Genomic DNA, 22,642 nt, shown 5'->3' with positions numbered 1-22,642 from the left:
CCCTCAGAAAAATGAACCCATTTAAATAAAGAAATCCCTCCCTCACACTCCCTATGGAGCGTGATCTGGTATGAAACGGTAGCACCACAGCACCTTTGAATTTTTCATGACAACCGTCATAAGCATTCATAAAGACTTCTTGATGTTCATGACAGATGCTATGTCATGTTTTTGACAGTGTCATGTCAGTCTTATGTAAACCCCATCAAATAAAGTGTTACCAAGTTATGATTAACATGCGGTAGTTGGAGTTCTATTCAATCAGACTAGTCATTTTGTGTAATATTTAACAACTAGAAAATGGCAAAGAACAAGAATATTTTTCCACTCTGATTGGCTGCTGTTAGGCCTACCAATTTTAAGATGAATGTCCATTCATTGCATTTTTCTTAGATGCCTGTAAAAATTATTTCTATTTGCATTGCTTTTTTGTTATTTGGGAAATTATTTTTGATGATAACTCCAGAAACAACCATAAGAATCAAACATCAACAACAGTGATAGTAATAAAATAATATTCAGTGCAAAGTAGCCTGCAAATTGTTTGATGTGGGGCGGTGAGGCACCTGGATAATGGTTAGGGGGGCGCTGGCCCAAAAAAGTTTGAGAAACACTGCCTTAAAGGATATTTAAACAATACATAACAATGGAAATCATAATGCCAAAAATATAGTGGAAGTCTATTTAAGCACCTGTTCTTGATAAAGCTGGTCCATCTTTCCATCAACTCCTCCTGTTTTTTTTTGTGTAAAATCGAATCAGCTGAGGAGGATATACATCCATGCTGACTGGTAATCCAGTGAAATTAGCAGTAGAGCTGAGGAGAATTAGCAAAAAAGGACAACATGAAAAAAACATTGCATCATCTGTTGATGAAAAGGAGGGTGTGGTAAGTGGCTCTTACTACAACAAAAATGATAAAGTTGAATAGCAAAAGTTTCAAAAATATTATAAAGATTATACTTACAAAACAGCTAATTTTCAAATTAGGTTGGACAACTACGACTAAACATTAATTTAACGCTGTTGCTACATTCTAGTTGGGAAGGGATTAAAGAGGTGCTGTGGGCTGCATGGTGGCGCAGTTGGTAGCACTGTTGCCTTGCAGCAAGAAAGTTCTGGGCTTGACTCCTGGCCCCGGGCTTGCAACATTCTGTGCGGTCAGAAACCACGGCAGCACGGGTAAATCTCGGGGAGGTGCTGTGTGCATTTACAACAGCTGGTGTACAAACGTTACAGTTATTGCTAGTGTCGTGAAATCTGGTTGGGACTGATTGAGATCTTTCCAGGACACACAGAAAACAGATCACAAAAATCCAGAGGCAACAAGTAATCTTGAATTATGATTTAATGTTGATTGAAACTTATATAATCTTTATTGTAACAGAAATCTAGAAGCAATAAGTAATCCTGTATTATGATTTGATGTGATTAAAACTTAAGTAATCCTTATTTTAAAATGTACTACTAATTAATGTGATGAGTTATATGAACTTGATTTAAGAAGTAAATGGAAAAAATCATAAATGAATATTCTTATTCAAGTTAGGTGGAAAAGTCCCGTACTGTGTTGCAACCAGAGGCTGTGAGTGAGCACGGAAGAAACAGGAAGTGGGGTTGTGAAATGCATAGAGCACCAGATGTTGAGTGCAGATAAGAACTTCAGCAGGAGTGAAAAAGGAAGTTCAAGAGTCGAGTGGGGAAGAAGTCAACGGTTAACCAAGACGTTTGACGTCAAGGAAAATGGTGCAACAAAAAATGCATTTTGCACAACCAAAATGCAGAAGTATAGAGAATTGTGTAAGCCGCAGATGTGCACATAACCAAAATACAGAGAGTATAAAAATACATGTGAGAGAAGAATCAGGGTTCTTTGTTCCTCAGTGTTCGAGTCAAGACCACACGAAGATGAGGGTCAGACAAGGGCGATGCTTTGAAACCACGGGGAGGTGAAGACTTCGCACTGTTTGAGAAGGGAACAAGATCCGTTTACCCACAGCCCGGGTTCAGATTCGACAACCGCCCTACACTCGACCCAAAAGATCTCAACGATGCTGCAGTAGACATGGGGGATAGACAAAGATTGTCTATGGATAAAGAACTGAGCTTATGGAGGATTCTTACCAGTTTGACTTTGAATTTATTCTGAAAAGGATTCTGCCAGGACAAGACAGATCCCTGACAATGGATAATTAAGTTTCTGCTGCCAAGACCAACTCAGCATCTGGGGACGAGTGGAACTGCATCCTAAGGCCTCTCTTGTAGATCGGTGACACAGTATAGGGAATAGAGGGAAGTTTGATTTCTAAATTTCTAACATATATTAATCTTTTAATTTTTGATTGAAGTAGCTGTATGTCATTTCCCCTGCTAAAGCTTGCTAATAAAATATTAAAGTCTAATTGATGTGGTGGACAGTTAAATTAATTGAGTCATCTGAAAATTAATTCTTCTGATTAACATAAAATCAATGTTCATGATCCTAGTAAACCAGGGGGCTTCAGAGGTTTCTTTGGTTATGATAAATAATGACCTTGGGACTTGTGCCGAGTCTCTAAAGTTATCTAGACTAACAAGTGCACGTTGTTAATAGAGGAAGAGCTACCGTTAACAGGAGTGGTTTCTGAAGTCAGGCATTTACAGGTTACTTAGGTGTCTGGTTCATTAACTGTAAAAGGTCATAGCTTCTGGATCCGTAGGTAGTTAGAGTCTAGAGTCTAGACGCATCTTTCTCGCTCCCAGCTTAAACAGAATGTCCTCTAAATTCTCATCTGTAGTAATACTCAGAAGTTAGAGGCTTCTCTGACCCGTTGGGTTGGGGAGCTGGTCAGTAGTCAGTCAGTAGGAGTCTGAGAGGAGGTAGGGGTGTGGCTGACTATTGAGTAATAACACTAGCCACTGCTCAGAAAACATTGAGTTTTTAACTCTCAAATGCCACCTATTTTACCTTCCGAGATAATTCAATACCGTCAACATCACAGCTGTTTCATCCCCCCCAGCGCGAACACAAAGGAAGCATTCTGTACCACACTGTGAGTACACCACAAAACACACACCTGGACTCAGTCTGCATAATCGCTGGCAATTTTAATCAGGCCAATTTAAAAACAGTAATGCCACACTACCACAAGTGTGTGAACTTTGCAACAAGAGGGGAGAACACACTTAACCAGGTCTACACCAACATCAGGCAGGCTTTCAGAGCAGTTCCCCACCCCCACCTGGGTTCATCAGACCATCTCACTGTTATGCTAATCCCAGCCTACAGACCTCTGTTGACGAGAAGCAAACCACCTGTGAAACAGATCAGGGCCTGGCCAGAGGGTACCACAACAGCACTACAGGACTGTTTTGAACACACACACTGGTCTGTTTTCAGGGAGGCGGCAACCACCAACCAGGCCGTCAACCTCACCGAATACACAGACTCAGTAACTGGATACATAACAAAATGCATGGAAGATGTAACGGTCACCAAGGACATTACAGTGAGAGCAAATGAAAAACCCTGGTTCACCAGGGAGGTACGTGAGCTCCTGAGAGCACACAAAGTTGACTTCAGGTCTGGAGACAAGGCGGCCCTCAAGTCAGCCAGGGCCAACTTGCACTGGGGCGTGAGAGCAGCCAAGTGTGCTTATGGACAAAAAATCAACTCACACTTCACAGTCACAAAAGACCCAAGACGCCTGTTGCAAGGCATCCAGTCAGTCACAGACTACAAGCCAGCCCCCCCACCGTGTGAGGACAACACAGACTTCCTCAACTCACTGAACACTTTCTTCAGCCGGTTTGAAGAAATTAACACTACAACACCTACCCCAGTCGCCCCAGTCAACCCAGACAGCACAACACTTCAAATGGACCCAGCGGACGTGAGGAGGACCCTACTCAAGGTGAACCCCAGGAAAGCTGCAGGTCCAGACAACATACCTCAGAGACTGTGCTGAATCACTCACTGATATCCTCAGACATCTACAACATCTCTCTGAGCCAAGCCATCATACCAGCAAGCTTCAAAGCCACCACCAACATACCATTACCCAAGAAGTCACCAGCATCATCACTCAACGACTGCAGACCTATAGCACTCACTACGATCTTGATGAAGTGCTTTGAAAGACTGGTAAAGGCCCACTTAACATCCACACTCCCTACTACTCTGGATCCATATCAATTTGCTAAAATTCTTTGTTGAAACTTTACTCTAATGGCCAACAGCCAACAAGTCCAGTGAAAACACCTCAGTAATGACGTCAGAAAGAGGAGGGGGTTTATTTCTTTGGTCTGAGTCAGTGATCACAACTTAAAACAGTTCAAAGAAACAATACTCAAAATAAATGATAAGCATATGTTTCTTTATTGTAAATGATTTAGAAAATCAAACTGTTAGTTTTGGATCTACTCAACTCAAGTTATAAAAGTTACTCTTAGCTGATATGAGTACAGATAACTCCTTATTAGTAAGAAGCACCATTGGGTTTTACAGTGTAATTAGTCTTCTGTGTGATCGTTAGCTATCCTGACAGAGGGATTGTACAGCTCATACAGATGAACTTTGCCCTGATCCAGTGATGGTGTGTTTTATTGTTGTTAAAATGTAACAGGAAGAAATATTACATATTTGGATGGATTCAAAAAGGGACCAACGCCAGAACCACAACCACAACCACAACCAGAGCTGCTAACAAATTTCACCACTACAAACAATGTTTGCACTGTTTGTTCATGGACAACAGAAAGTTTTGGTAACTTGATGGCACACACTGCATAGCAAAACCAAAAGCTAAAATGTCAGAAACTGCTTGATCCTTAAAAAGATATTTGTAGCAAAAAAAACAACAAAAAAACAAACAAAGACGACTTACTTAGTTGATTTGTCACTTTAGCATGTGTTCTCTTTTAGTCATAATTTTGAGCCCAAGGTTTTATAATATAGTAGTTTTGAAAAAAAAATCTGAATATGTTGGTAATATGAATAGTTTTAGTAGAATATCAGATTCAGGGATATGGAGGATGTCAATTTTTGCCCTGCAGACCACAAGCCTTTTTATGTATGTATTACATCAAGCATATTTTAGATAAAATAAGTATTTTTGTTAAATACTTTTATTAACCTTGCCTTTTTCCCATCTGAAAGCTATATTCATAAACATGCTGAGCCTGTTAGTTTTCTACATTTGCTCACACTTAAGTAAAAGCAAAGTCTCTAAAAACTCCTGCAGTTTCGGCGATCATTCATGTACCTTTACAGGACATCTTCCTTTCACACAGAAAACACACGCTAACGCTTGTCCTTTCATTTCATTTTATCTCTGCAGTAAATACTATGAAAGGGAAGCTCTAATGAATGACCAAGTCTTTGGGCCCATCTTAGCAGCCTTGCTTGGTGAGTAACTAATGCTTGAAAACACAAATTTTGAGTGCAGTTATTTATGAAATTTGTAAGGTCACACAGAAAAAAACAGGTGTTTATATTTCAGTCATATTCTCACCATGGAATTCATACATTTATAAATATTATAGTTCCAAACTAAGTGTTTAGTTCACAAGCTAAATATTTATTTTCAAACTAAACATTTTGCTCCAAATTAAATATTTAGTTTCTTAACTGAGTAAATATGTCATGATGTAGTTGAAGTGTGGACCCAAAAGCAGCAGGCAAGTGACATGATGGAGTTTCGTATAAAGTTTTAATGAAGAAGCAAAACAAAGAATCAAACTTACAAAAATATGAGTCCATGAAAACAAAATCCAAAAACAAAGCCAAACAAAGACACAGGAAGAGACGAGGCAGGTGACTAGCATAGTGATGAGCAGGATAACAAGGCAGACTGGTGAGTTGTGACTGAGATAGGGGAGAGATAGAGGAGCTTAAATACTGGGAGATAGCAATCGGAACAATGAACCTAACTAGATGAGAAGATTGATTGCAGGTGTGAGTAGTAGGCACAGGGCCAGGGAGAAGATGGCACAGGGAAGCTAAGAACATATACTGCAGAAGACAAAAGGGAGCTGAAAATACTTATCATACTAAAGAAAACCTGATAAGCTAGAAGAGAAAAAGACATGAAGGAAAAACTTAAACAAACCTAAACAGAAACAAGGCTGATCTAACAACAATAAGAACTAAGGGACATAGAGCTAGAATAACTAGAAGATCTAAACAAAGAAATAACCTAACTAGAATCAGTAAAGAAAGATAGACAAAGATTCAGACCAAAAGATTTACTAAACCTAAAGTAAAAAAAAGAAAGAAAACTAGAAATACTATGAGGGGACCTAGAAGGACTTAAGAAATATCCTAACTAGGTTACCCATACCCATACTAGGATGCAGACATAACAGAACTCAACCTAAAGTAACCAGATAAGAAAAGCTAGAAACACTATAGGGCAGGGGTGTCCAAAGTCGGTCCTCGAGGGCCGGCATCCTGCATGTTTTAGTTTTCTCCGTAGTGGTTGAAACAACCTCCTCAGCAAGTCAATGTTCTCCTTAGGCCTTCTAATGAGCCAGGGAGAGAACTAAAACATGCAGGATGCCGGCCCTCGAGGACCGACTTTGGACACCCCTGCTATAAGGGGAAGCTAGAAGGACTTAATAACTTAACTGGAACTACTAAAGAAAGGTATAAATCAGACATATAAGAATAACTGAACCTAGGGTGATGAAATAACTAAGAAATAAACATTACTAGAAATACTACAGGGAGCATGATATAAGGAATAACTATAAGATTTAAATACAATTAATCTAACTACAATCACTAAAGAAAGCTAGACATAGACTCAGGCATACAAGAATAACAGAACCTAAGGTAACTAAAGAATAATAATAAATAAGATACAAAACCAAATCCAAAAATCCAGAGTACTGACAAAACATTTATTTTCCAAAATATACATTTAATATCCAAACTAAACATTTCATTTTCAAACTAGATATTTTTTCCAAACTAAATACTTAATTACATTTATTACCGTGTAACTTTACAAACTGCACCCCATAGTTGTTCTTGTGTGCAGAATAGTTATGCAACTACTTTAATGAGAAATGAACATTTCCTGATCAACCTTCCCATATTTTGGAAGGTTTAAACTGAACAAATTCCTGTTACGTGCGTTTTCTGCTTGTATTCTGTATCTGCAGTGGGGCCCTGTGCCCTGGAGTACACTAAGCTGAAAACTTCTGATCATTTCTGGACGGACCCATCAGCCAATGAGCTGGTTCAGCGCCACCGTATCCACGGGGCCCACCGCAGCCTAGATGTGTCATCTGGCCGTCGACCCGCTCTGGGGGTGAGTCTGGAGGAGGATTTAGATCAAATCTCAGGATATTTGAGACATCCTGTTGTAAACTGAAGGGTGAACATCCTTTATCAGATCCGTAAGAGGCAGTCCAGTGGGAGCATGTCAGAAGACAGGTTTGCTGCATCTGCGAGAGAGTATGTGGAGTCCCTTCATCAGAACTCCAGAACACACCTGCTGTACGGCAAAAACAACGTCCTGGTCCAACCGGTACGACTCTGCCACTCGTTTACCTATCAGTTTGGTGTTGGTACAAATATTTTTTTTCCACTGAGGGACAAATAAATCAAATAGACCAAAAAAAAACTCATCTTATATTAAAATAAATTGTGTTTCAAAATGAACTGTGAAAACATGTTTCACATATTGAGCTGCATGGGATCTACATGGGATGTGGTCCATGCAGATGTATTCAGCCCTGCGCGGTTTCTGTGCTTTTGGTAGTTTTTCTGAATGTTTTAGTCAATACTTTATTTGAAGGGGTATGCATAAGACTGATATGGCACTTTTAATGGACTTTTATTGCAACTTTTAATGTCACTTTTAATGACATTAAAAGTGTCATTAAAAGTGACACTTTTAATGACACTTTTGCATTAAAAGTGTCATTATTTACCAAATGACACATCATGACAACAGTCAAACATAAAGACTCTTTCATGTTCATGACAGGTGTCATGTTTATGATTGTGTCATGTCAGTCTTATGCACCCACCCGTAGATAAAGTGTTAACATGTTTTCTCTAGTGACCCTCTGCAACTGGAGGGTGATGTCTTCCTCAGTCTAGCGAAGCTTCCTCAGCCAAGAGTGAGCCATGTTTTTTTTGTTTGTTTGTTTTATGTGCAAAAAGTCTTGGTCTCCATACAGTTGTTTACAATTTCTAAATGTGAACTTCAGGTGAGGATTGCTGTCTTATTTTCACTGTGATTACAGTGAGTAGCTCCTAATTTTATAAAAACTATGTTCCAAACACATTTTGTGGTAAAAAAAAAAAAAATTATGTTAACAAAATGGAGCACAACAAAATGTTAACAAAATGTGCTCTAGTCATTTGAGTAGCTGAATATCCAGAACGGCCTGGTAATTCCATCAACTTCTCTAGTGGCATAGGCATATTAAAATATAATTATTCCAGAATCTTAAGTGGCTCAAGATGTGCAAAAGTGGTTGAAGGAGCATGAGAAATCATTTCACCATGGAATTGTCACCACGGAGACCTTAACCTTATTCAGAATCTTTGTGTGGTGCTGTAGAAGAATTTGTGCATTGGTCCAAGTCTTCCATCATTTATCTTATTGAAATAATTCCATAATAATAATTGCATAATCAGACCCAATGTATTATTAATAGAGGTGTGCCGATCATAATCGGCCGATTTCCGTGAAAAAGTGTATGATCGGTGATCGCCGATCACGGTCTTTTGTTGCCGATCACATAAACCGACCACCTGCATCTCATTTCGCAGCCTGCCTGTACAGCTGGTCTCTTTCCTTTACACTGCGCAAACGCGCAGCAACAAATCCTAAGTGATGTCGTGTGGAACTATAACGCACTGAAAGCAGCACGGAAATGGATGTACCATAATGTCTTGAGCTACCGCGCACTTGTATATTGTGTGCTGGGCCGGCTGGACGCTGAGCCGGCTAGAAGTTTGCGTGTTGCGGCGGAAAATTACCTCGGGGTGAAGCACCTCAAAATGCATCAACACGACGAATCTAATATGGCATAAAACAATGCCATACTTGACGGAGTTTGGCTATATCGAGGCTCACTGCAGTAAAAAAAAAGAAGAAAAAAGACATATGGAGCAATCAGATAGAAGGTAAAGCAGCGCACAGCTACAAACACTCACCCGGATTAGCATGACGGTCAGAAAGCTAAACAAATACCGTAACCTGTAAAATAATGTAAGACTTCGAGCTAGCGGTGTAAGACGCTGGTTCTTTTCTCGCTGTTGAACCGCTGCTACGCACTACAGGTGGTAATATTTCACAGACGGAGCGCCGCTTCTGCTCCACCTGGTAGTGAACTCTCACACCTGTTTAATTTTACACACGTATTAAAACTTTCGCTGCCCTAACAGGATGTCTCATGTCTCAGATAATCTCTGAAAAAATAATCGATCTCCTCCCTGTTCTGCATAATTACTCCGCTCAGTCCGAAACAGCCACTCAGGACTAGCAGTAATCAGCTAGCCGCCATGCTATCAGGAAGTTTTCATTCAGTAACTCAGGATTGTTTATTTTTAATGGAACCTGTATTTGCCTTTGAATGTTAAGTTTTATACTTAAATGTTTTGGCAATGTTGAGAGGTTTTATTTTGACTCTGCATTATTTAGCCTCTTTGGTATGGAGAGCCATTTCAGCCAAAATTAAATATGTAAATAAATGGGGAGAAATACATAAAAAATGAGTAAAATGAATCAAAAAATGAAGAAAATCAATGAAATAAATAAAAAATGTGTTAAATAAATAATTTAGCTTTTTCATTAACCCAATTTTTGATTTATTTATTTTTCATTTATCCCTTTATCCATTTACCCATTTTTCATTAATCTATTTTTCATTTAACCACTTTTCAATTTCCCTATTTCATTAACCCAATTTTTTCATTTATTTATTTTTCGTATGATCAATTTCTCAATTTCTCTTTTTCATTTATCTATTTTTTATTTGTCCATTTTTCATTTATCCCTTTATCTATTTACCCATTTTTCATTAATCTATTTTTTAATTTAACAATTTTTCAATTTCCTTTTTCCACTAACCTGATTTTCTATTTCCCAGTTTCATTAATCAATTTCTCATATATCCCTTTTTATTTACCAATTTTTCTTTAATCTATTTTTCATTTAACATTTGTTTGAAAAATTGTTAATTTTCCCATTTTCCAATTTCCCTTATTCATTTAGTATTTCCTTATTTTCTTATTTATCACATTCTATTTTCCCGCAAAACTTGGAAAAAATAAATGCAAATGAGGAGAGGCACGTCATCAGGCTACAACTTCCCCAATTGGTTGGTTAGCGCACACCCATACTTTGCTTCAAGAAAGATGGCAACCTACTAACGGGTTATCAATAAGCTGAAGCTCATTAACTTCATTAGAAAATAGTGTCATTAATCCTGACTTTAGTTCTCGTTTGGCTGCTCAGACAGAACGTGTTTCAGTTGGCGGCTCTCATGGACTCAGAGCTTCACCGTCGGGAGTTTTTATAGTTTGAACAAAGCGGGCCATTAATTTGAACACGTTTTGTTGATTTTATCCTTAATAAGATGTATTGGATCAGAGGAAGTGCTGGTCTCAACATCCTGGAGGCGTTCAGTTTGTCACCTACTGCCGAGATCAACTCAAAACCTTCCACGATCGTAATTGAGCTCTACTGATTAAATATGACTGTAGTTGGAAAACAAACATCAGCGGTAGCTTACCGTGCAACATCTGGGCAACCGGAGGATCCTGGACGGACAGCAGCGGTGCATGTCTGAAAGATGGCCTCCGACGAAGATCTCCAAGGCTTGCCACTCTCATTCTCCATAGAGCTGCCTCTGGATATTGCAGTTCATTTACGATGTACAGTAAAGTCTGCTCCTTATAGTTGGATCACAGCTGGTAGCTACGAAGGTGTCCCGAACCTTCAATCGTAAGCCAACTTCAGCGGCCGCTTTGTTCAAACTGTAAAAACTCCCGACGGTGAAGCTCTGAGTCCATGAGAGCCGCGAGCTGAAACACGTTCTGTCTGAGCAGCCAAACGAGAACTAAAGTCAGGAGTAATAACACTATTTTCTAATGAAGTTAATGAGCTTCAGCTTATTGATAACCCGTTAGTAGGTTGCCATCTTTCTTGAAGCAAAGTATGGGTGTGACGCTAACAAACCAATTGGGGAAGTTGTAGCCTGATGACGTGCCTCTCCTCATTTGCATTTATTTTTTCCAAGTTTTGCGGGGAAATAGAATGTGATAAATAAGAAAATAAGGAAATACTAAATGAATAAGGGAAATTGGAAAATGGGAAAAGTAACTATTTTTCAAACAAATGTTAAATGATAGATAAAAGAAAAATTGGTAAATAAAAAAGGGATATATGAGAAATTGATTAATGAAACTGGGAAATGGAAAATCAGGTTAATGGAAAAAGGAAATTGAAAAATTGTTAAATTAAAAAATAGATGAATGAAAAATGGGTAAATAGATAAAGGGATAAATGAAAAATGGACAAATGAAACATAGATAAATGAAAAAAATGAAAAAGAGAAATTGAGAAATTGATAATATGAAAAATATATAAATGAAATAATTGGGTTAATGAAATAGGGAAATTGAAAAGTGGTTAAATGAAAAATAGATTAATGAAAATGGGTAAATGGATAAAGGGATAAATGAAAAATAGATAAAATGAAAAAAGGGAAATTGAGAAATTGATAATATGAAAAAGAAATAAATGAAAAATTGGGTTAATGAAAAAGCTAAATTATTTATTTAACACATTTCTTTTATTTATTTCACTCATTTTCTTCATTTTTTGATTTATTTTACTCATTTTTATTTATTTCTCCCCATTTATTTACATATTTAATTTTGGCTGAAATGGCTCTCCATACTTAAGAGCCTTCAGAGTTTTCAGTCAGTTAAAGATAGTATTACCGATAGCAGTACAATTTGCACAATGCCTGTTTTGTTTTGAGTGTTTTCTTGAAAAAAGTAATTAAAAACAAGTTTTTGTCTAAATTAAGGTGAATTCATGGTTCCTTTTTCCACATAATGTAACCGGTAGTGCTTATGATTAAAAAATAATAATAATTGTGTGACCGGTATCGGTGGTCTGCCGTGATCGGCCCTCATGAAAAAAACCTGATCGGCACATCTCTAATTATTAATGTGTGTAATACATTAATAATATTACACCCATTAATAATACATTGGCTCTCGGCAGATTCCACAGGTCCCGCTGTAGTCAGGTCTCAGACTGGCTTATTTGATTGCTTAAAGAGGCAGTATTATGTATGCTTTTTTGAGCTTTACATCATGTGATGATGTTATTATTCCATGATCAAAAACATACCTGAAGTGTTGCTTTGATTCTTTCAGGCCTATTTGAGAAATTCTTTCATCTCCAAGGCAACCATTCTGCTATGTATAATATGTGGGTGGACCTAGCCCCGCCGTCGAGGCGTGAGTCCTCCTCAGACCTGCAGTTTCCAGGTTTCTGCCTCACAGAGTGCTACTTCCCCACTCAGTTCCTTCAGACTAGCCAGCAGCAATTAGCAAACACCTGGTGGAATTGAGCTCACTATAGGAGCTACTTCTCAGTGAAACACTGGTAAAAATGTTGTTGCAGGATTAATAGAGGACCCAGGCTGTGATCACTTCCTGAAGATGCTTCAGAAAGAGCAGGAGTGTTTAAAGACAGAGACCCAATTTCAATAAGTCAAATTTTTAAGTCATATTTAACATATACCACTGTTTTTAACAACTGAAGTTAACATATAGTTAGCTTATTATGCTTTTAAATGTCACCATGTGGCTGGAAAATATACAGTACAGCCCCTTTAAAAACTAAAATTTTATTTCCTCAGTTTATGATTGCCTGATGTAAAAATTAATAGGATGATTTTAAATATTTAAATGTGACAAAAAATGAAAAACAGGAGGAATTCTTAATGGGGAGACTATTTTACAGCACTCTGTTAAAAAACACAACTTTTGACAAAGCACTTCAGTATTCCCACCTAAACTTTGAAATTTGATCTCAACACTTAAGCTCTCCTTCTTCCATCTGAAATGGTAGAAAAAGGACATGGAGGTGTTACGGGGCTATTTGTCACTCCATCAAGCTGGGGATAACCTCACGCTAAAGTGGACACCTAACCAGCTCATCAATGGTACGCTGGGGGACTGCGACCTGGAGAAAAGGTTGGGCCAAACTCTGAAATCACAGCTCTTAGGAGCTGTGATTTAGTGACATGTTGGAACTGATCTGAGCTAAAACGACTGCCTCTGAACCTGACTTTTTTTTTCACTTTCAGTATTTATTGGGACTATGCACTGACTGTTCCTCTGCGCCAGATTGTTTGCATCCACTGTCACCAACGGCGTGAGTATACACATTGTCAGTTATTTTTGAACTGCAGCATGAGATAATAGTGTTTTAAACCCTGTCGCCTGATTGGGCTATTAATCTCTTAAGGTGCAAATTGCTGCAGCTTTAAAATCTGGCTTTTATATTTGGTGAATGCTTATTTGCCTCTCTTGCAGAAACAGAGAAAAACTGTGCTACACAACCCACTCTATAGTTCATCTTATGTGTTTTTCTGTATGAACCTTTTATTTCCATGATGCAGCTGATTGTGGGACGCTGGTACTCGTCAGTCAGGATGGGATCCAGAGGCCGCCACTGCACTTTCCCCCCGGCGGTCACCTCCTGTCCTTCCTCTCCTGTCTGGAAACTGGACTTCTACCACAAGGTCAACTGGAACCTCCCCTCTGGTCCCAGAAAGGCAAGGTAACAACAATTATTAACTAGTCATTTCAGTTAATTTACATAGTGCCAGTTCACAACAAATGTTGTCTCTTTACAAAAACAATCATTTTAATTCAGTCACACATACAGTTGATCCTAGTTATCAAACAGTACAGTAATTCTCCAAAATAGTTTAAAAAGTTTATATCTAAGGAAACCCAGCAGATTGCATGTAGTCATTGATTTTACATCAATCCTTCTTACAGAGCTTGCATGTAGTAAGAGTGGAGAAAAAAAACAAGTTTTAACAGGAAGAAACCTCCAGCAGAACCGGAAGTAGTCCATCTAACACAACCAACTAGAGGTTTGAGAAAACAGAGCTGAGACACAAGAATAAACAGATGAACTGATGTAGGATTATTTCAATGTCCATTAAAGTAAAAAGTTAATAGCAGAAGAGAGAGAATGATTAGTTGATGGCAGCATTATATCAACTGATGCCCTCCTCCAGGAAGGATTCACAGTCAATCAGAACACCAGACCTGGTGTATCTTCTATGGAGAGAAAAATAACTGAAAGAAAACAAAAAAGTTAATAGCTGAAATTACAGCAAATAGTTAAATTGGAGAGGAGTAGAGGAAGAAAGTGAGAAAAAGTGATCAGTTTTTCCTCTAGTAGCCTAAGCCTATACCAGCATAACTACAGAGAGAGACCAGAATAAGCTAGGCCAGTCTAACTATAAGCTTTATCAAAAATGAGCATTTTAAGTCTAGTTCTAAAAGTAGACTGGGTGTCTGCCTCTTAAACTGGGAGCTGGTTCTACAGGAGAAGAGCCTGAGAACTAACCTCAGCCATGGATTTAGCAGTAGAAGAATAAAAGTCAATAATTGCGTAGATTTTCTAGCCTATTCCAAACCATCTGGCTCGCAGTGAGGAGAGCCCAGTATCTTAAGTCTGATATTGAAGTCTGCTTGTGTCTTGAAGGGAAAAGTGTTCCCTAAGTTGCGGAAGAGGAGCAGCGCAGCACGCCTCATGGAGCAGGACAGGAACGGTGAGCAGCAGACAGCTGCTGACTACGTCTTTCGCATCGTCTACCCAGGATACCGATACGATGCTAGTGAGTAACCACGTCACACCATCTTATCTGTAAAACATTACCAGGGCAGACTTGCTCATGAAGTAAAGCCGTTCTTTCTGCTGCTAACACTTATTTCTGTTTGAGGTGTATGGCTTGCTACTGTAAAGTCAGGTCGTTTCTTTCCGAGGCTTGTAGGGCAACCCTTTTCTAATTCCATTCTCTGTTGTTTCGCTGGTGTAAGCAGTCACTATAAACTACCACCACACCACGGGCAGCCGCGCACCGTCGCTGGATGACGATGAGGAAGAGGAAGATAGACTCCATGCTATGATCTCAATGATCTGCTCGCGGAACCTCACAGACCCTAATGTCTTGAAAGGTTTTTATCACCTTAACACACCACCAAACCTGCTGCCCCATCCCCACCCCTTAGACCTCACTCAAGCTTCAGACCCCTCCCTCCCCACCTCCCTCGTCCTCCGCCCACCTCTCTGTGTCCTTTTTCGCCTTCCCTCCTTCCCCTACCTAGCCTCTCACCCCCCAAAGCTTTGCCTGCCTGTCTGTGTGCTGCCTGAAGCTGAGCCCAGCAGTGAGGAGAAGGCTAGGTCTAACCAAACTATCAGTGACATGGGGAAGTAGAAATGTGGTCCGAAACTCTGACCTGCTGCTACCAAATTTAGCTGATCCTATTTTCTCTTGTAGAACTTTTAATTAATTGAATTAAGATTTTCTTACAAAGATGGCAGACAGTATGTTGATGATTTAGGGAGGTTCTGTATAAGTCGACATTTTAAACTGTATTTAATTTATCATTAGATTTAAGGAACCTCCATGATTAGATGGCTATTAATATCGTGTAGGACTGCAACTAAGGATTAGTTTATTGATCAATTGTTCTATTGATTAATTAGATAAACACATTGGCACATTCTTCTGATTTTCCATTTGCCCACTGAAGCCTTTTTAAAAACAGTATTATAAATACATTAAGAGAATTTTAAATGAGAAAATAAACCTTTTGTTAGCTAAAATCCAATAACAGCTTTCCTTAAATTCTTGATCTTTTGTAGCAAACGATGCATCTACAGCTAAAAAAACATCAACATGTGAAAAGCTCAGTCTTTTCTGTGAGACTTAACATCAGTACAGAGTAGGATTGATCTGATAGCAAAAGATGCTCAATAGGACATTTATTTTTAAAGAATTTGAATCAGCTAAAACTGCCATTTGACAAGTTCTGGTTAGAACACATTTACAGAAAAAAAGTTTTTAATCTTAAATACAAAATGTATATATTTTTGTAACAGTTTGGCTTAATTAATGGTCTTAGTGTTTTGTTGCTTCAGCAAATTGCCTTTTTTAGAGTTTGTATAATCTATTTAATAATTAATGAATTACTAAATTAGTTGACAATTATTTTAGTAATCGATTCATCACAATTTATCCAACCAGTCGTTTCAGTTCTAATATAATTAGGTCAATTCTGTTAAATATCTTCTTACAACTTTTGTAATTTTTGTACATTTGATTTTGCAAACATGTAACTGAGACAGAAAAAAGCTAACTTTATGTAACAACCACCACACCAAAGAATGTGGCAAATAACATGACCGTATAATGGATACATGTGGATTGGAAGATTGGCTTTTTGATTTTTGACTGGCTGGTTTACCATGGGGGTTAGTCAAGCTGATTTCTCACCAACTGATTTTGTTGTGGCTTTTCCCACATTTGATGTATTTTCTTCATTCCCACGTCAGTGACTCTGCTGTTGCACACCATGGGTAACTGGGACGATGTACATATATTATATGTCAATACATTACACAAATCATTCAGAAAAAATATTGTTTTACTGACTTCTTGGTAACCCTTTAACCCAGGAGTCCCCAAACTTTTTCCTGTGAGGGCCACATAACTTTTCCCTTCTCTGGTGGCGGACTGAAGTCAGTTTGTAACAGAAAATGTGTGACAATTGCAGTCACATATTTTGACTGCAATCAAAATGTGTGCCTAAATAAATTTTTTTTTATTGTTTTCCAGAAAGCACAATCACATAACCCTCTCTGGGTTCTTCACAGAACAAAAGTCAGGAAATAAATAATAACACTATTGGCTTTCCCATTAAAATGGGAAAGCGCCCGTTTTATTGGGCGCTTTCCCGCCCATTAATTTCCAATTTTGACTTTCTGCTTCACTTCCTGCTAAAGAGCCCCCTGGTGGTTGAAGAAAAATCCACATATAAGCCGCACCAGGCTATAAGGTTCAAAGCTTAGGAAAAAAGTAGCGGCTTATAGTCCGGAAAATACAGTATATGAAAAAAAATCTAAATGCTCTCTGGTATTGTTCAAGGGGCCGGACCAAATGTGGAGGCGGGTCGTAGTTTGGAGACCACTGCTTTAACCCTTTGATCACCATCAAAGGGTTAAAAGTTCAGCTGAACTGGAAGTGATGGGTTTTCAAGATTAATCCCTAATATACTTTTTTCATGTGTTCAATACTAATGACCAGGGGCGGCGCTAGAAATTGTGGACCCCCTGACAAAAAAATTTTTTGGGCCCCCCTGCGCAGCTGCTGTTACAAATTCTTGTGTCTACAGGTCCTTCTAGAAAAATTAGCATATTGTGATAAAGTTAATTATTTTCCATAAAGTAATGATAAAAATTAAACTGTCATATTTTAGATTCATTGCACACACACTGAAATATTTCAGGTCTTTTATTGTTTTAATATGGATGATTTTGGCATACAGCTCATGAAAACCCAAAATCGCTGTCTCAAAAAATTAGCATATCATGAAAAGGTTCTCTGAACGAGCAGTTAACCTAATCATCTGAATCAACAAAGTAACTCTAAACACCTGCAAAAGATTCCTGAGGCTTTTAAAAACTCCCAGCCTGGTTCATTACTCAAAACCGCAATCATGGATAAGACTGCTGACCTGACTGCTGTCCAGAAGGCCATCATTGACGCCCCAAAGCAAGAGGGTGAGACACAGAAAGAAATTTCTGAACGAATAGGCTGTTCCCAGAGTGCTGAATCAAGGCACCTCAGTGGGAAGTCTGTGGGAAAGAAAATGTGTGGCAGAAAACGCCGCACAACAAGAAGAGGTGACCAGACCCTGAGGAAGACTGAGGAGAAGGACCGATACCAGACCTTGGGGGACCTGTGGAAGCAGTGGACTGAGTCTGGAGTAGAAACATCCAGAGCCACCGTGCACAGGCGTGTGCAGGAAATGGGCTACAGGTGCTGCATTCCCCAGGTCCAGCCACTTTTGAACCAGAAATAGCGCAGCAGCCTGACCTGGGCTACAGAGAAGCAGCACTGGACTGTTGCTCAGTGGTCCAAACTACTTTTTTCGGATGAAAGCAAATTTTGCATGCCATTCGGAAATCAAGGTGCAAGAGTCTGGAGGAAGACTGGGGAGAAGGAAATGCCAAAAGGCCAGAAGTCCAGTGTCAAGTACTCACAGTCAGTGATGGTCTTGGGAGCCATGTCAGCTGCTGGTGTTGGTCCACTGTGTTTTATCAAGGGCAGGGTCAATGCAGTAGCTATCAGGAGATTTTGGAGCACTTCATGCTTCCATCTGCTGAAAAGCTTTATGGAGATGAAGATTTCATTTTTCAGCATGACCTGGCACCTGCTCACAGTGCCTAAACCACTGGTATTACTGACCATGGTATTACTGTGCTCAATTGGCCTGCCAACTCTCCTGACCTGAACCCCATAGAGAATCTGTGGGATATTGTGAAGAGAAAGTTGAGAGACGCAAGACCCAAAACTCTGGATGAGCTTAAGGTCGCTATCGAAGCATCCTGGGCCTCCACAATACCTCAGCAATAGGCTGATTGCCTACATGCCACGCCGCATTGAAGGCTGCAAAAGGATTCCTAACCAAGTATTGAGTGCATAACTGAACATAATTTTTTGAAGGTTGACATTTTTGGTGTGAAAACACTTTTCTTTTATTGGTCGGATGAAATATGCAAATTTTTTGAGACAGGGATTTGGGGTTTTCATGAGCTGTATGCCAAAATCATCAGTATTAAAACAATAAAAGACCTGAAATATTTCAGTTGGTGTGCAATGAATCTAAAATATATGACAGTTAAATTTTTATCATTACATTATGGAAAATAATGAATGCTAATTTTTTCAGAAGGACCTGTATTTGACCCATAAAAAGCGTCACAATTTTAAAGGCTTGCATCTGCCTTGCTGTCTTTGGTTCAATACTGATAATTAGAACAATATTTACTGCTCATGAATTTAATATCCAACAGTCCACATCCAGTATGCAAGTAGGTTGCTTAAATTTTTTCTTAGTTTTAGATTACTGAAATGTCTCTCCTCACGAGCAACAGTCAAAAGCAACGTACAACTACACATAAAGCACTTCTCAAAAATGCTATGTAGTTGCATTTTATTCAAGCATACATAACTTTAATAAAAAATATGTTTTCTCCATATTTGTTAAAGCTGTCACAATTTCGTAGCAGTTTGTTAGGAGACAGATAATCTGTGAAAACAATCTCCTCCATCTCCTTCCCGAATTACTGGTTAAAGTAATGCACCGTTCTGACCAAAACCAACCAATCAGAACAAGTAGGACGCTCTTAGCACTGTCAGTTAGCCTCATTCACTCACTGCTAAATGTGCTAATGGTGGAGAAACAACTTATCATTACAAGAAACCGTTTATCTGCCGTCATTGGTAGCTTTGCTAACTAAACTGAGCATTCACAGTTTGAATCTGCACAGCTCTGTGCTATGCTAGTTGCAGCATGGCACAAATCGAGGGGGAGGAAGAATGAGTAGCACCACTTAAGATTGTGATTGACAGCACTAAAATTCTCCTGCCACTGACTGGTTGTTTCTAGCACTGGGAGAAAGCAGAGGAAATAGATTTTTCACAGATTACCTCTCATACCATACTGTCACAACATAATGACAGTATTAACAAATATTTATATAAAAGTGGCTTTAATTTCACTCAGGAGAGGAGGCGAAGAGGAGAATAATGTAGTCCAGATATGAAGTGTCTAGGAGTTGTAGTTTTTTAATTTGGGCAGTTCTAGTATGAAAGAGATGCAAAACAATGGTGAAAATCGAACTTTGACTTTTCACAAATCATTAAAAGGTTTCACAAATCCCAAACATGGTTTTAAATATCCAGGTATAAGAGGAGAATAATCTAGTCCAGTTTTGAAGTGTCTAGGGGTTGTAGTTTTTTAATTAGAGCACATCTATGGTGATCCAGATGCAACAAAACGGTGAAAATTGAACTTTGAGTTTTCACAAATCAAGAAAAGGTTTCACAAATCCCAAACATGGTTATAAAGATTCTTCGTCAAGAGGAGAATAATCTAGTCCAGATTTGAAGTGTCTAGGTGTAGTAGTTTTTTAATTACGGCAGTTCTAGTATGAAAGAGATGCAAAAAAATTGTGAAAATCAAACTTTATTGAGTTTTCACAAATCAGAAAAATGTTTCACAAATCCCAAACATGGTTTTAAATATCCAGCTTGAAGAGGACATTAATCTAGTCCAGGTTTCAAGTGTCTAGGTGTAGTAGTTTTTTTTAATTAGAGCTGATCTATGGTGATCCAGATGCAAAAAAATTGTGACAATTGAACTTTATTGAGTTTTCACAAATCAGGAAAAGGTTTCACAAATCCCAAACATGGTTATAAATATTCAGCTTGAAGAGGAGAATAATCCAGTCCAAGTTTCAAGTGTTTAGGCATAGTAGTTTTTAAACTAGAGTCGGTTAAAGATGCGAAAGGTAGTGAAAAATTACCTTTTTCACTACCGCCCTTTAGATATCGGAAGCTAGAATTGGAAACCAACTTCAGCTTCATAATATGACGATGTTGGTAATTTTTTTCCCTTAATTTATTAAATGCTAGTGAAAAGGAGGCAAACAGTAGTTTGTAGCTAAGCTAATTATGCTAAATGGTTGATAATCTCACACAGTCTACTCACCTCTCTTGGAGAAAAACTGGGTTATAAATTAACCCTGTTAATTTATAACCCTGTTAATTTATAACTGGGTTATAAACGCATCTTCCACTGATGTCACTCTCAAGCAGGGGCGCTGCCAGGAATCTTGGGCCCCCTGAAAAAAAATTTAATTGGACCCCCTCCCCCACGCAGCTGCTGTTACAATTTCTTGAGTCTATCTGACCCATCAAAAGCGTCACAATTTCAAAGGCTTGCAACTGCCTTGTTTTCTTTGATCCAAACAAGTACAATATTTACTGCTCATGAATTTTACATGCAAGAGTAAAATTCAGTCTGCATACACTATGTAAGTAGGTTGCTTAATTTTTTTCTATTAGTTTTAGCTTACTGAAATATCTCTCCCCACGAGCAATAGTCATAAGCAACATGCAAAATACACATAAAAGCAATCCACACTTCTCAAAAAATGCTATGTAGTTGCATTTTACTCAAGTTGCAGTATATAACTTTAATAAAAAATGTTTTCTCCATTTTTGCTAAAGCTGTCACCAAGTGTGAAAGTAGTTTTAAATTCTTGGGGGTACTATGACAAAAAAAAAAATAAAAAAATAAATATATATATATATATATATATATATATATATATATATATAGCAGCTCCCCAGCACTTGAATTAATTTGCGGAGTCTCGACGGGTGATTTTCAAGGTTTGTTTATTTTCTTTGATGTGGATCATCAGTCACCACACCCACCCTCAGTCATCTCCACCTCAGTCATCTCAATCACCTTGATTACCATGGTCACCGTAATCACCTTGAAAACTAAACAGATATACAAATATTAGAATATAAACATAAAAAAAATAAGGACACTACTTTGTGTCAAATTTTAATTAATCGAGTTTGATGGATTAAAATGCCACGCCCAAATAAAAAATTGATAAATCGATACTATCGCACACGAACATCTGTTAAATCTACGTCATAAAACGCTTATCGTATAAAACATTTGTTAAATTTGCGTCATATATTGCTTATCGTATAAGACATCTGTTTTAATAAGGTTTTATAAAGTCCTTATCATATAAAAACATCTGTTTTGATTTAAATTAAGTTCTTATCAAAATAAAACAGACAGGATTCTGGAACTTTCTCCTCTATTGCATCATATAAACATTCTGGAACTTGCATCATATAACACATTCTGGAACTTTCTCTCTTGCATCATATAACACATTCTGGAACTTTCTCTCTTGCATCACGTATCACATTCTGGAACTTTCTCTCTCTTGCATAATATAACACATTCTGGAACTTTCTGTTTTATTGCATCATATAAAATAAAACAGACAGGATTCTGGAACCTTCTCTCTGTTGCATCATATAAAATAAAACAGACAGGATTCTGGAACCTTCTCTTTGTTGCATCCTGCTGCATCGTTGTGGAAAACCTAAAGCGTCAGAGATATCTGCGGTTTATAGCCCGGTGCGGCTTATGTATGTTTACAGATTTTTTGTTGTTTTTTTTTTTACTCTGGGGTTGCGGCTTATAGTCCGAAAAATACAGTATTTATTTCATTAATAGTGTTATTTCCTGGATTTTTTCTGTGAAGAACCAGAGAGGGTTATTTGATTGTGCTTTCTGGAAAACAATAAATTTTTACATTTAGGCACTCCTGCAATCGCCACACTTTTTCTGTTACAAACTGACTCTGGCCCATCACCAGAGAAGGTGACGGGCCGGGCAATTTTGTAATTGACAAGGTCCCTTTTTTTTTCTATGAACAATAAATAAACCCCTATTCCACACCCCTGCGCAGGGGCCCAGTATAGGGGG

The 22,642-nt window shown here is 38.3% G+C and overlaps 1 protein-coding gene across 10 annotated transcripts in view; it reads left to right on the top strand.

Moving 5' to 3' along the window:
• sgsm2 (small G protein signaling modulator 2) overlaps positions 1 to 22,642 on the top strand; it is a 180,601-nt gene that overhangs the window by 117,802 nt on the left and 40,157 nt on the right. For 7 of the 10 annotated variants that reach the window (XM_081614732.1, XM_081614731.1, XM_081614729.1 and 4 more), the window contains 8 exons: positions 5,319 to 5,386; positions 7,147 to 7,295; positions 7,380 to 7,514; positions 13,095 to 13,219; positions 13,333 to 13,400; positions 13,648 to 13,808; positions 14,751 to 14,883; positions 15,086 to 15,223. In XM_081614732.1, coding sequence (XP_081470858.1) covers positions 5,319 to 5,386; positions 7,147 to 7,295; positions 7,380 to 7,514; positions 13,095 to 13,219; positions 13,333 to 13,400; positions 13,648 to 13,808; positions 14,751 to 14,883; positions 15,086 to 15,223 — 977 coding nt within the window. The remainder of the gene's footprint in view (positions 1 to 5,318; positions 5,387 to 7,146; positions 7,296 to 7,379; positions 7,515 to 13,094; positions 13,220 to 13,332; positions 13,401 to 13,647; positions 13,809 to 14,750; positions 14,884 to 15,085; positions 15,224 to 22,642) is intronic. The other 3 variants (XM_081614728.1, XM_008425219.3, XM_081614730.1) reach the window with 2 other exon arrangements.

This window comes from Poecilia reticulata, chromosome 13, assembly GCF_904066995.2.
Source record: "Poecilia reticulata chromosome 13, P_reticulata-male-v2, whole genome shotgun sequence".
NCBI lineage: Eukaryota > Metazoa > Chordata > Actinopteri > Cyprinodontiformes > Poeciliidae > Poecilia > Poecilia reticulata.
The sequence above is the reverse complement of the archived record's forward strand: the minus strand, read 5'-3'. Positions and strand labels throughout refer to the sequence as shown.